The 13,976-nt window shown below is 35.5% G+C and overlaps 1 protein-coding gene across 6 annotated transcripts in view; it reads left to right on the top strand.

The window, feature by feature from the left end:
- Positions 1–13,976, top strand: part of nmo (serine/threonine-protein kinase nemo) — a 194,354-nt gene that overhangs the window by 34,594 nt on the left and 145,784 nt on the right. For all 6 annotated transcript variants that reach the window (XR_010752172.1, XR_010752173.1, XM_066390735.1 and 3 more), the window contains exons 3-4: positions 8,500–8,629; positions 8,723–8,778. Coding sequence is in view for 4 of the 6 variants with exons in the window: in XM_066390735.1 (XP_066246832.1) it covers positions 8,500–8,629; positions 8,723–8,778 (186 nt within the window). In the remaining 2 variants the exon portion in view is untranslated. The remainder of the gene's footprint in view (positions 1–8,499; positions 8,630–8,722; positions 8,779–13,976) is intronic.

Here is a 13,976-nt window from a genome sequence, read left to right as displayed (position 1 = left end):
TACGTATTAGTATACAAAAGCCAATAGAGGAAGGTAACTTGCAAAATTCAGCGAGTTGCTTTATCTGTACTTTGCACTTAATCTCTCGCTTTTGCGACTACAACCGATCAGTTTAGCTATATCAGATTTCCAAGGAATTCTGAAAGTGGGTGAAGTCTATAAATTAAGAACAGTGGAACTACCCCGCGCCCACTCTCCGGCTTGGGGGTACTTAGAGGATATATAATAACGGTCTCATAAACCAACTCATTGTCTATGTTCTGTATTTTAATCCTGCGCTTGTAACGTGATAAGCATGAAACAAACTAGATACCTATTGGACAAGCTTGCAAACAACGTCGAATTGGTCACCCCGATTCGATTTAAATGGCTTATTTGACGGCTGAACACACCTCCATTACACGTTCTCGTCGATTTTGCAGGACACGGTTTCTTGTGGCATGTTTTTACCCGACTCGTTGCTGAATTTGACATTAGCTATTAAAATTAATATTTTCACTTTGGGAGATTGAATTACAGTCACAATTAATTCCTGATTCTGATAAGGATATTTTCAATTTATTTAACGTCACGGTAATGTATTTTTATATTCGTAAATAGGTAAAACTGTGCTTGATTTCATTACTCTTGTTAGTCATTGCAACTAGGAACTCGAAGAATTGCAAGCACCCTGTTCAAGAAGAAATTAAACCTAATAAAAGCGAACTTAATTAGAACACAAGGGTTCTTTATAACCGACCAAAGTACTGTTGAATTTTACGGGTCAGCTGTTACGCGAGTTTAAGCACGAATGTTGATTTCCGTTTGGTGCAGCTATAACACAGGTTTTCTTGTGATACGTGGCCAGCATATAGAATATATAAAAAATTACAAATAAAAATAATCTTTCATCTGCGACAAATTATTTATCAATTAAAATAGCCAAGACCTCTATTTTAACTGGACTAATAACATCTTAACGTCTTTAGGCGTCAATTGGACGTCAGAGGCCATATTGATGTAATGGGTTACGACTTTGAGGCGGCCTTAGAGAATATTCGGACCTCATAGCGGTGCGGTTTGGAAAGCCAGAGACGTGCGTTCTAATTAAACTCCCCATATTGGAATCAATACGCTGGTGGAACATTGTGTATAACAACCGCGAAACACGCATGCTGTCAGGACTATGGTGAACACATGTCACCAGCTAAAGCATAGCACTCGGGGAAAACGTAAATATCTATAAGCTATATTATCAGCAAATTCTCTAATAATAGACATTTATTGAGGTACTATCTAAGAAATACTTCTACGTATATTAGAGGAAAACGAGTCCCAGAAGTACCTGACCTGACACTTGAAAAATTGGAAAATATTACATTATTTCTCGACACAGTTTTCTTTGAGATTGACACACTTTTCCCAGGGACGTTCTATGGCTTTTATAGACTGTTTATAGTAAGAAGTTTCGAATGTTTCAAAATAAGCATTAATCTCGGACTTCATCTCTTCATTATTAGCAAATCTCTTTCTACCGAGTCATTTCTTCAAGTTTGAAAGTAGAAAATAACCTGAGGGGACTAAATCTGGTGAATAGGGTGGGCGAGAAACAAGTTCGAAATCAAGTTGATAGATTTTGGCCATTGCGATGACGGAAGTGTGGACTGGTGCGTTGTCTTGATGAAACGAGACTTTCTTTTTCGTCAAATGTGGTCGTTTTTTGTTAATGTCTTGGCTCAAACACTACAGCAAACTTGTATAATATTCTCAATTTATTGTTTTTATTTGTTTAGGGAGATAGTCAATAAAAATTATCCTAAAAAACTTACACCATCACCTTTCCTGCAAATGGAACGGTTTTCGCCTTCTTTGGAGCCGATTCTCCCCCTCGAGTCCATTGTTTTGACTGCTCTTTCCTCTCAGATGTGAATTGATAGACCCACGTTTCATCCATGGTTATGAATTGATGCAAAAACCCGGCTTTGTTGCTGCGAAACTTTGCCAAACACTCCCTTGAAACATCCTCATGGCGCTGTTTTTGTTCAATTGTGAGTAATCGCGGCACCCATCTTGCGCACAGCTTTCTCATATTCAATTGTTCAGTTAAAATGCAATGTACAGTACTTTTTGAAATGTTTGTTATGTCTGCTAACTCGCGTAATTTTAGCCGACGGTCTTCCAGTACAATTTTGTGGATTTCTACCACAATTTCTGGAGTGGTCATCTCATTGGATGAACCATTGTGGACTGCGTCTTGTCAGCTCGTACGACCGCGTTTAGACTCTGTCACCAAATATTTTACACTTGTTAACGAAGGATCATATTTTTCCAGAGTAGAATCTAACTCCGCTTTAATGTTGGACGGACTAAGACCTTTCAAATGAAAATATTGAATCACATATCGATGACCAATTTTTTTCATGTTCGCAAAATTTCTAAAAGCGTTCACTAAGAACAGCCTCAAAACAAACACAAATCAATGTAACACCATCAAACTTTAGACAAAAAAATTGCCATCTATATGTCAAATAGGGTATTTCTGAAACTACCCTCGTATTGTTAGGGCTTCTGGTGAGTTTAAATCATGACTCTATTAGGTTACAAGTATAACGAAAAAATTGGACAGGAGCTTCTTACTGCTGTCAAATATCTTATTTTGCATAGGACGCAAATGTCTAATAGAAATCTAATTATTGCTTTAATGTTATAACACAGCAGTCCAGTAAAAACCCAAAGTTTTTTTTTAACAAAAATGCTGCATCCATCATGCTCGATTGACTTCGCAAGGCGGAAAGCCACGAGAGAAACTTCTTTGCAGCTGTTGCATAACGTTGTTTTCCAGGTTATCAATGACGGTTTAATTTATAAACTGTAGAAACGCACTTTAATTAAAAAAAAAACCGCTTATTTCTTTTGCAATGAGGATTGAATAGGGTGGGCAAATATCGAACTATAAAAATATCACTAGTTACCGAGAGGTAGAGAAAAACCAATAGAACACTCAATGTCTTTTTTTTAGAAAAGTTTAGTGGAATGTCTGAACATGTTCGATGGTCTTTTGTTTTTGGACTCTACAAATATTTCCACAAAGTTGTATTTTTTAGATAAGCATAAATCGTAGTTAATTTAGGTGTCATTGAAGCGAGGCCTTTTTGTCATATGTAATCGAACATTTATAACAAGCCAAAACATTTTGTGGATAAATGAACAGATAACTGTAACGTTATAACAACCGACAAAGCGATTATGGATAGGTCAATTATATTTACAAAAAATGAAACTTTATGTTATAACTGAAGTACAAATCGAATTATAAAAATTTCGATAACATCATCGTGATCTACTTAAAAATGTTCAAAATCAAAAATTTTGAATTACAGCACTAGATCTGTCTCCAAAAAATTCCCATAATTACCAAGATTTACCATATAAATTTGCTCAACCTGTACATTAATTTTAAGATGATAATAATTACCAAAAAGTGCTTTCACAGTAGGTTGTCAAATCATAAAGTGCTAATTCACTTGTCAGGCCTGCAGTGTATTTCTCTCGATAGATGACCACCCCACTTGCAGTCATACATAACACTTCCACATACATATGTACATCTATTTTACATAAAATTGCACATTGAGAAATGCCATTAATTTACGGTCTAACTGTTGAGATCTTTGCTATATTGCCAATATTGTTAATTACTGTATTCGTTTCGTAAAGTTTAGGTTTACCTCAAAGCGACGGGGGTTACATTATTATACAGTGCGGAAGTTTTTGATGGAACAGCCCATATAACTAAGATGCCGAACATATGCGGCCAAAATTCTAGGACACGTTCTTGCGTTTTTTTTTAATGGAAATTTATGTATACAGGGTAGTCAAAAAATCAGGTACCACCACCAATTTTGTTTTTTCAAATGGAAACACCTATTTTTTTATTTCATTTTTAAATTCTACTCAAAATTTTAAGTGTGTTTCATGTACCATGTCCTATACCTAAACGCAACAGCTCAGTCAGACGTGTCCTAGAATTTTGGCAGCATGTGTTCGGCATCTTAGTTATATGGACTGTTCCATTCAAAACTTCCACACTGTATGTTTTTCCTTTCGGTTTTAACAACATATTTAACTACTGTAACGATCAAGATTGTTACAGGTGACTGAAATATTGCTAAAATTGCACTTGTTATGTGATAAGTGATATCTCATTAACAATATTGGTAGAAACTCGCAAATTTTTATTACCTTGACGAATCATTTTATGGGTAATGGCCTTAGGTCGGTTGAAAGAATTATTTTAACATGAATTACTTAAAAAGGCTTGCCTTATAAGATGCAATTTGGCTGCAAAAATCAAAATTATGCCTCGTCTTTGCTTTTGACGAATCGTAATACTATCATCTGGTCAAGGAAAGCGAAATTAAAAAATTTTGCTTTCCCCGGTTTTTATTGGTTGCACCTCTAGTAACATTTTTAGATTAACAACGGTCACAATAGTAGGCTGTTGAGCATATTTTATTCCCAGGCAAGTAAATAACCTGAACCAAAGCCGCCCACAAATTGTACTGCCTATTTATATTAACAAATCTACATCTACCTTTTCTGTTATACATCAGCGATTTGTTGCGTAAGCACCCATAATCTACACGTTCTAGAAATAGCAGTAATTTGAGACAGATATATACATATACATAGATATAATCTGAAAATCATACGTTGCTGAGAAATGACACGGAGGTGGAGAAAGAACCATCATAAATTCTCTATAATACAGGTTTAAAATATTCATTAATTACTACCAATTAGGAGTTCCGGAATAAAAGACAAGTTTCCGTTATGAAGCAACTATAGTGATACCCTGAAAAGCTGGAACAACACACCAACAAGGCAATTAACCACAGAAGTCAAGTACTCCGAATACCTACTTGTTATCTGGGTTAGAACAGATAAGACACCGTTTTAGCTCATGTTCATAGAAAGCGAATACGACGGTTTCACTACTTACGCCTTATTGTTGTCCGGTTTTTTGTCATGTATTGTTCAACAGCTCATAATATGAAGAAGGCGATAATGCTCTTTTCTTTAATTGCTAACGGAACGTACAAAAAGAGAAAAATTAATTGATATCAGTTCAAGATATTGAGGCTATTTGATTTTTGCATTCGATTAAGTTTAGTTCAGATGTATGCCGTCGCGGTTTATTATGTGGAACAGAAGTTTTAAGCCTGTTCTAGATTATACAATTTCTTGTACGTTCCCTACGTTATATGCCTCATTTCTTTTCCTATTCGATTTTTAATTGCAAATTTCGAGAAACGTAGAAAAACCTTTAGACAATGAACATTTAAAAACCCAGTAGAGTGTCTCGACGCGAGTTGTAAATTTTTGAAAATTAGTACGTTGATTGATTTCATAATTGTCCCCTTTTGAAATTCAGACACAACACATCCTAGATTTGGCAATAGTCAGTGGTAATTGGAAATTTCAGGAAATGTTGAAAAACCTTTTTACTGGTGATTTTTGGCTTAATTACTGGTAAATTATGTCAATGCTGAATTTTTCTCCCCAAGTTAATTATGATATCTCCAACATTATTGTATTTACTGGATAAGGTCAGTCCGCAGTTCTCCTTCATTCGAACTCGTTTGACGTTATCCATTTGTCACGTTACGTAAAACTTAAATTTTATTGTTTGTTACGATATCATGGAATTAGATTAGTGATCATGACGGTCAAAAAATCTATAAAATGATCGAAATTCAGATGATTTCACAACTTTGCAATAAAAACAAATGACTGAATACTTCTGAAAATAACTCGGACGGAGCTGGAAGTTCTCAGGGATCACCACAATTACACCTCGTAACTAATACATACAGCTATATATCGCTATTTACTGCAACCATCTCTAAATTATTTCAATTCAGATGAATCACACTTCATAAATAGGGTGTTCCTAGATGTCATGCACATATGAAAGGGGGTAATTCTTTAGCTTATTTTATGACTATAAGTTCATATCAACATACGCCACGACGCCTCGTTATCTATCTATGTATAAGGTTTTCAAATTAAAAAAAAAAAATGAATACCGTTAATGAGTTACGAAATCGAATATTAGATACATTTGAAACAATAAAAAATACTCCGGGGATATTTGAAAGAGTACGGGCATCAATAAGAAGAAAGGCAGACACAGGTGTAAGGGTTCGAGGAAGTCACTTTCAACACTTACTGTAACGTAGTTTTTCTTTGTTAACGTTATTATTATTTAGGGTCATCCCGTCTCTAATTTTTAACAGGTGGTTCCAAATAAACTTTCAAAGTTCTTAAAAATAGAGGATTACCTATAATAAAAAATTTTTTACCCATAATAAATTAAAATTTTTCTAGCGAATTACAGAAAATTGTTTTTTTGTTTTTTTCTCCGATAATCAACGCAGATAGGAAAAAACTATAAAAGACCAAAAAGTTTCTAAACAAAATAAAAACATAATTTCAAATTTTATAATTTACTAGCGGTGTACTGCGAAAAAGTTCAAGGGAAGAAAAGGGGGCATGACTCCTGAAAAAATATTATATCACCATATAAATTATCAAAACCATTTGATATACCTAATGATGTATGTACTAGAGCGTAAACTATCAGGTTGTTCGGAAAGTAATTTCGTTTTTTTATGTGAAAATGAATGACAGTTTTCGTATAATAAACAAATGCTTTATTAAATTATATATTGGCCGTTCTGGTCCAACACCTTTTGCCATCTTTCTGGTAGTAGCATAATTCCACGCTCATAAAATTTTTTGTCTTTGCTGGCAAAAAACTGATCGAGGTGGTTTTTGACCTCATCATTTGAGATGAAAGTTTTACCGTCTAAAAAATTTTGGAGTGACCGGAACAAATAATAATCCGATGGTGCCAGGTCTGGAGAATATGGTGGGTGTGGCATTGTGTCCCATTCAAGCTGTAAAAGCTTTTGGCGAGTGACCAAACTTGTGTGAGGTCTCGCGTTGTCTTGGTGAAACACTACACCTTTTCTGTTGATTAGTTCGGGTCTTTTCTGTTGAAGTGCATCCTTCAGTTTGTCCAGCTGCTGGCAGTAGACTTCCGAATTAATCGTTGTGTTATCCGGTAAAAGCTCAAAAAAAACGATTCCTTTAAAATCCCACCAAACAGACAGCATCACCTTTTTTTGGTGAATATCGGCTTTGGAAATGGTTTGAGTCGATTCATCTTTTTTGCTCCATGACCTCTTGCGTTTGACGTTGTTGTATACAACCCATTTTTCGTCCCCAGTAATGATGCGCTTCAAAAACGGATCATTTTTGTCACGTTTGAGAAGCGAATCGCAGACGTCAATGCGGCGACACAGATTTCTCTCTGTGAGAACATGGGGAACCCATATATCGAGCTTCGAGGATAATCCCAGGCCTTTCAAGTGGTCATAAACTGTTGAATTCGATAAATTTAACTTCAATCCGATCTCACGTGTTGTTATTCGACGGTTCGCATCAACTAATGCCTTTATGGCGTCTTTATCAGCTTCAACCGGCCTTCCCGAACGTGGTGCATCTTCGACATCAAAATTGCCAGATCGAAATTTAGAGAACCAGTTCTGACACTGGCGTACTGTCAACACACCTTCTCCATACACATCGGTCAATTTCTTTCTGGCTTGAACAGCATTTTTACCCTTTCTGTAGTAAAACAGTAGGATATGTCGAAAATGCTGCTTATCGCTCTCCATATTTAAAAGGGCACCAACCAAAAACTACTGCGTAGAATTAATTGAAATGTTTCACACACAAGCCTTGTTATATGAGCTCTCAAAGCATATAAAAATTATATGGCTTAAGTGTGAGGTTAAGTGCAAAAAAATACCATTAAATCCTCTGTCGGGAAAAAACGAAATTACTTTCCGAACAACCTAATATATTCCGAATTTTAGCTAAATGTCTCAAAAATTAAAAAGTCCTAAAGAAAAAACTGAAAATTTTTTTATATTTGAGCACCCTGTAGATCGGTAACGAAGCGTTTGCGGACCTATATTTATATGAATTTTTAGTTATGAAATAAGTTAAAGAATTACCCCCTTCCATGTGTACATGATATTTAGGATCACCCTGTATTCTTGCAGATGACACAACTTGAATCATATATGATAGTTCTCTACGTGCCATGAAAACAGCAAACTGGTATAGGTCGACAAACACATTAAACCTAGGAAGGATGGATTCGTCACTAAGATATTTCTTGTATCTTTCTGCTCTGTATAAATGCATCAATTGCTGCTAACTTCTGAGCCCAATTCACACAAGATCCATTCAACCGTAGTCAATACAAGGCATAATAAAAGTATCCAGGTTTCCTGGAAATATTATTTTTCAGGGCCATAATAACTCAGATTTCAAATCTGAAGGCAGAACAGTGAACAAGGCCAATGTTTGCAATGATATTATATGTAGATATTTTGCGCTGTTAATTCTGTAGATTTGTTTACTGACGTCATATTTTTGTTTCAGGGCAGTGACGGACCCTCGGGATGGTAGACGTGTGGCCTTGAAAAAGTTACCCAATGTGTTCCAATCATTAGTGTCTTCAAAAAGAGTTTTTAGGGAATTAAAAATGTTATGTTTCTTCAAGCACGAGAATGTAAGTACCTATATTATTAGATATTCTATTTGTAAACAGTTGTACAAGCTGCATATAAAGGGTCTGAATACAGAATCGAACAACTCTTTGCAGGTGCTTTCAGCGCTAGATATACTCCAACCACCTCACCTAGATTTCTTCCAGGAAATGTATCCTTTTTTTTTCAAATAATATTAACATTTTCTAGCAGTATTGAAACGTTTTTATTCAGTCATCTTTCAGAACGACAATTCAAAAGTTAATTGAACCCTACCACATCTGTGTCAACATTGAAACTCTATGTACTTGGCATAACCTTATTTGTTATCTGGGATATGAGGAAACAAGTCGGTGGCGGTACGCCTTAAACAGCTGATCTCATAAATCGTTTTTAATCTCTGGCTGGTTGATGGGATGAAAACATAAACAAATTGTAGTGCAATATACGATATGGGTGTTCAAATCCCAATTGCCATTTAATTATCGAGATATTATCACCAGTGTAATCTGTATATTTGCTTTTTTGTTGGATATCAAACGGTTAAATGAACTTTTCACTGCAGAGTAAAGTTTCGTCGGTTATTATATTATCAAGATCAATGATCGCTAATAATTGGAAAAATTCAGTGATTGGCTGTATGTCTGTTCAGTCTGGCTTTTGTTGCAGGCCTCTGTCATCTTTTTTAACATCAACTTTTCCCAACCTAATAAACCAAATCCAAGCTCTTTGTGTCCATCACCCAATAAATACACCCAGCTACTGTACTAGCATAGTGAGTCAGTAAACACATTTGAAATTCAAATGAAGCGTCTCGAATGTATAACATTTCTTCGTACAGTGTGTGAATGAACTGTCGTTTCTATTCCCTTTAATAAGGCAATTAAGAGACGACAGACCGCCGGAAGTAGTAAATTAAAAACTGTGTGCAAGTCGCGCGACCCCATACCAATGACGTCACACCGTTGGGGAAGTGGGGAGCCACCTTTAGAGGCCAGATATTATTAATGCTGGACATAAATTTGCATTTTTAGTTCATCTGAGCATTGATGGCGTTGGTTGGTTTTATTTTTATTGATTTGCGTGATCGGAAATGAAGTTGAGTGAAGAAATTTTGGGAGTATTTCAAACAGAAATCCACAAATGAACCGAGTGTGATGAGCAAGGGAAGAAATTTTGCTTTAGTATCATCTAGGCCACCTGTGGAGGATATCATAGCGGAGAATGGAATATGTTTGTTGTCAATTCAAATCGCCGAACAGATAAGCGCTGAAACAACACGGATTCTACATCGCGAAAATACTCGACAAGGACGAGAAGATTATTCTTGTGCCGGCGGTTAAGAGAAATGCAACCGTGGGCATGTCATCATTACACCACGAGAAAAAAAAATTGAGGCCCTTTTTGGTCTCACCACATATAAGAAGTTAACACGTGATCCGATAACATGAATACTAACGTCCAGCAAGTTAATTAAAGCCGTGGCACCTGCATCTAAAAACATTGAAAACCTAAAAAAATCAGAAGCCCTTCCACCAAGACTCGGATTGTCCACAATCCATAAGCCAGAGGTACAATTGCCCTGAAGTCTGATCTAGGAAATTGCAAAATTTTCTCCAGAAATTCCACACTCTAATTTTGTGTCCTTAAGACTCTGACTTTGCGTCCCAAAGACGTATTCGTAAATTTTAACGTTGTTTCGTACTTCACAATGAAACTAATCAACGAAGCAATGGATTACATTGAAAGAGAATTCCTACAAGGCTTTGGCAAACTGTTCAAACTGTACTTAACCATAACATATTGAATGGAAAAACAAATGTTATGAATCAGCTCATGAAATAGTAATGGACAGCAGTAGTTTGGGAATATTTACTATTTTACTAGGGTCTGGTGCCATGTAGCTTATAGAAATCTTCGAGACAAAAGCTTCCACCATAGCGTTAAAGTAATTTATAAGTGCTGGTTTTAATATGTGGATGAAACTTTTGTTATTCGGAGGTGTACTGAAGGCGAACTTCAAGATTTCCTAGGGCACATGAATTCAATAAACCCAAAAATCCAGTTCACTATAGAAATGAAGCATAAAGGACTGTTATCTGCCCTTTTGTATCACATAAAAGGATTTGTGAACCATCTGACCTGAAAAAGGAATTGTTACAAGTATTGCTGGTCTCCTGACCACCAGTTTTGTCTTCCTTCCTCCTTTAACATTACAAAACGTTTGGGCACTGCAATTCCAGGATTTCTCTTAAGTTTTTTCTCTCCATCTATAATTCTTTTTTTCTTTTTTTAAATTCGTAATGAGTTACTTCCATCTTGAAGGTCGTCTTTTCCTCGACCTTTTGGAGGAGGTCAAGAGATCTGCGGGTGTCCTGTGCTACTATCTTTGTTTTTGGACCCTTGTTGGCCTCTATTCATATTTAATCAACGATATCGTTATCACTCTTTCCTCGTCCATTATTCTGTTCTGTATTTTAGGTCAATCTGAATTCTATTATGACTCTTAACCAATCTAATATAATATACTTTCTAGGTTATTATTTTATTACAATATCTACATGTTTTGCGTGTCGTACTCACAATGTCGTATTTCATTCACAAAGCGTTGAGCAAAACGCGAAAACATTGCAGCTATTTATTATTTCTCTGTAAGTTTCACGTGTAACAAAATTAACAAAATTGGCAATGAATCACGGACATTTTTTGACCCTGACAATAACTGGCTAACATTTAAAACATCATAAAAATAGAACATTTTTGCCCTCGTACTACGTTAATGCGGAAAAACTATCCGGCTTATACGAAGTGAACTAATTAATTATAATGACATGTGCATGCCAATTAGTGAATTTTGCTAAGGTCTTGCACTGAATACAGAGCTAAGAGAATTTATTAAAATTGTGAAATTATGACAGATGTTGAATAGAGTGTTCACAGCTTTCTCCCTGTATAATAAATTGGGTGGTAGAACACTAATAGATAATGCATGATTGCGTAATGGCAATTATGTTGTTTGTTGAAATTTTTATTTTTATTCACCAAAGTCTATTATTAGTGAGATTGTAGTTCCCACAATTACTATTATTGGGATTTAAAAAACTCAAAAATAACTGTTTTTTATCGTGAATTCAGATAGAAACAACTGAATTTTGATTGGGTACGAAACCAATAGCATGAAGCATCTATAATTCCCTTGATTTCCACATTACTAGAGACTGGAAAACTTCAACTAACCTGAAATATTCTAAAATGTTGATAAGAAAAAATATTCTTTGAAAAGTGTGGAAACGCTCAATAAGAATTTTGCCATTGCTTCGCTGCTAAAATTTTTAAAACATCCATCCAATTAACCAGTTAGAGAAACCCCTATTACTTGCGTGTCTCTAAACCGCCGTAGGCCCATATATTTTCACACAGGAATACTAAATACGTGGTACCTACGAGATATTGCAGATATTAATATTATGTACCATTATGGCAATATTTTAATGTCAATTCGCTTACAGCACCGCATAAAACGCAACATAACCGAGCTAATCAAGATAGAAATTGCAAATGTGAAAATATTCAGAAATTCGTGCCCATAAAGCAGCGCCTTCTGGTCGCCTCCAGTTCTTTGTTTCACGAGTGATGGATTTTACTTGGAAACTAATTTTCCATGGTAGAAACAATCTAGATGTGGTGTTATTGGGGCTGTGGCACATTATATCGACCAACGCCCCATCGTTCCGCACCTAACCAAACAACTCTCGTGATAAGGATGTAGGGCACGGTTTAATTTGTTTTGTCACTGTAGTAGTGTGAGGACGAAACTACTAAAACACGTCTATGTTATATAACTATATGCGGTTCAATTTAGAAATACTATTATTACAATTTTCTCATTTTTTTATCTGATGCTAATATCAACTCTGGAAACGGCAGATTGAAGCTCCAAGAATCCGTAGAGCAGCCTTCAATCTTGATCCAGGCTCAAAGCGGATAATATGATACCAGTAAATTAGACTAATATTGATCAATTAGAACAAAAAGGAGGGCCTCAAAAGATTAAGAATCCTGTTCTTCTCTACAGACTTGGGCTTCTTAAAGATGGAGGTGATATTGGAAGATCGTTATAGGAGACATTCATTCTATTAAAGTCTTAACAAGGATTCTCAACGTTTTTTCAAACCCTTATCAGTCATAAAACCTCTAAACGAACTGATCTCCCAAGGCATTAATACGCGAAGCAGCTGACAGCATTAAATCGCGAACCCTCCCCATGACAAACATTTGCACCCCTTTAGAGACAATTCTGATTTTATTGAGCAGGAAAATCAATAACAGACGTGTGGTGATTCTGGGGTAATTTAAGCCCATACAATAAAGAAAAATATGCGTATCAGATAAATAAATGTTCTCCCTTGGGGCGAGTTTTTCAATCTTTGTCATCAAACAATTCCTCTTGATGATCAGAGAAAAAAAATTCAAATGCTGATTCTTAAAGTTTTAGGAATTGTATACTTTTAACGGTTAAATATGCGGTTTTGGAATTTTCTATCTGCGAATGTGCATAATAGAGCAATTTGATTAATGATATTCGCAGAAGGAAAGGAATTCATTATTAGTTAATTTTTTGTAGCAATTTTAACATCATACAGTTTTTCATTTATAAATGTTGTTTACCGACATTTTTAACTAACTTACTCATGTTCTTTGTTTAAAACTCTATTGTGCGTTATTTCGTTTGGCTCGGACCTTGGAACGTGAAACTCAGACGCAAAACGTGGTCCTTGAATGAAGTTCTAAATATAGGGGTCTTTGTTGATCACGTCACACCCCCGCAAGCGGTTCTTTTAAGGTTGCGACCTTAGTTTATCGATGGAAATAAAGAAAAACGCGAACTTTTGTTGTTAACATGCTGAGAAGAGCCTTGATAGTAATGATATATTGAGGTTTAAAGGACATCAATGTCGTTTTGCAAATGAGTGAATATGAAATTCGGCTGTATGATTTGATCATAGCGTTATATACGTATAATTTGGGTAATGGGTTGAAAAATTTGAAATGCTAAATAGCCGTCGTCTCAACATTTTTCCGTTGGTTTTTAAACTTTTAGAACTCAGATCGTGACAAAGCAGACAATCTGGAAATACAGGAACGCTTACAGTTTTTTTATATTAAAATCTTTCACACCTTTTTGTTATTTTATATTTTATATTATCAGAATTTTTGAAAAATTATGGTTATTAAATTATAAATTTTCTTCAATTACATATCATACCAGGGCTTGTTTTCATGAACGTTCCCATTACCTCCGAGTTGCAATTAAAATAGTCACCCCCGTTTGCTTAAAAACACAACCCCCGCATATCCTACCTTTACTTT

This window comes from Euwallacea similis, chromosome 5, assembly GCF_039881205.1.
Source record: "Euwallacea similis isolate ESF13 chromosome 5, ESF131.1, whole genome shotgun sequence".
NCBI lineage: Eukaryota > Metazoa > Arthropoda > Insecta > Coleoptera > Curculionidae > Euwallacea > Euwallacea similis.
Note: the sequence above shows the minus strand (reverse complement) of the source record. Positions and strands in the feature narration are given on the sequence as shown.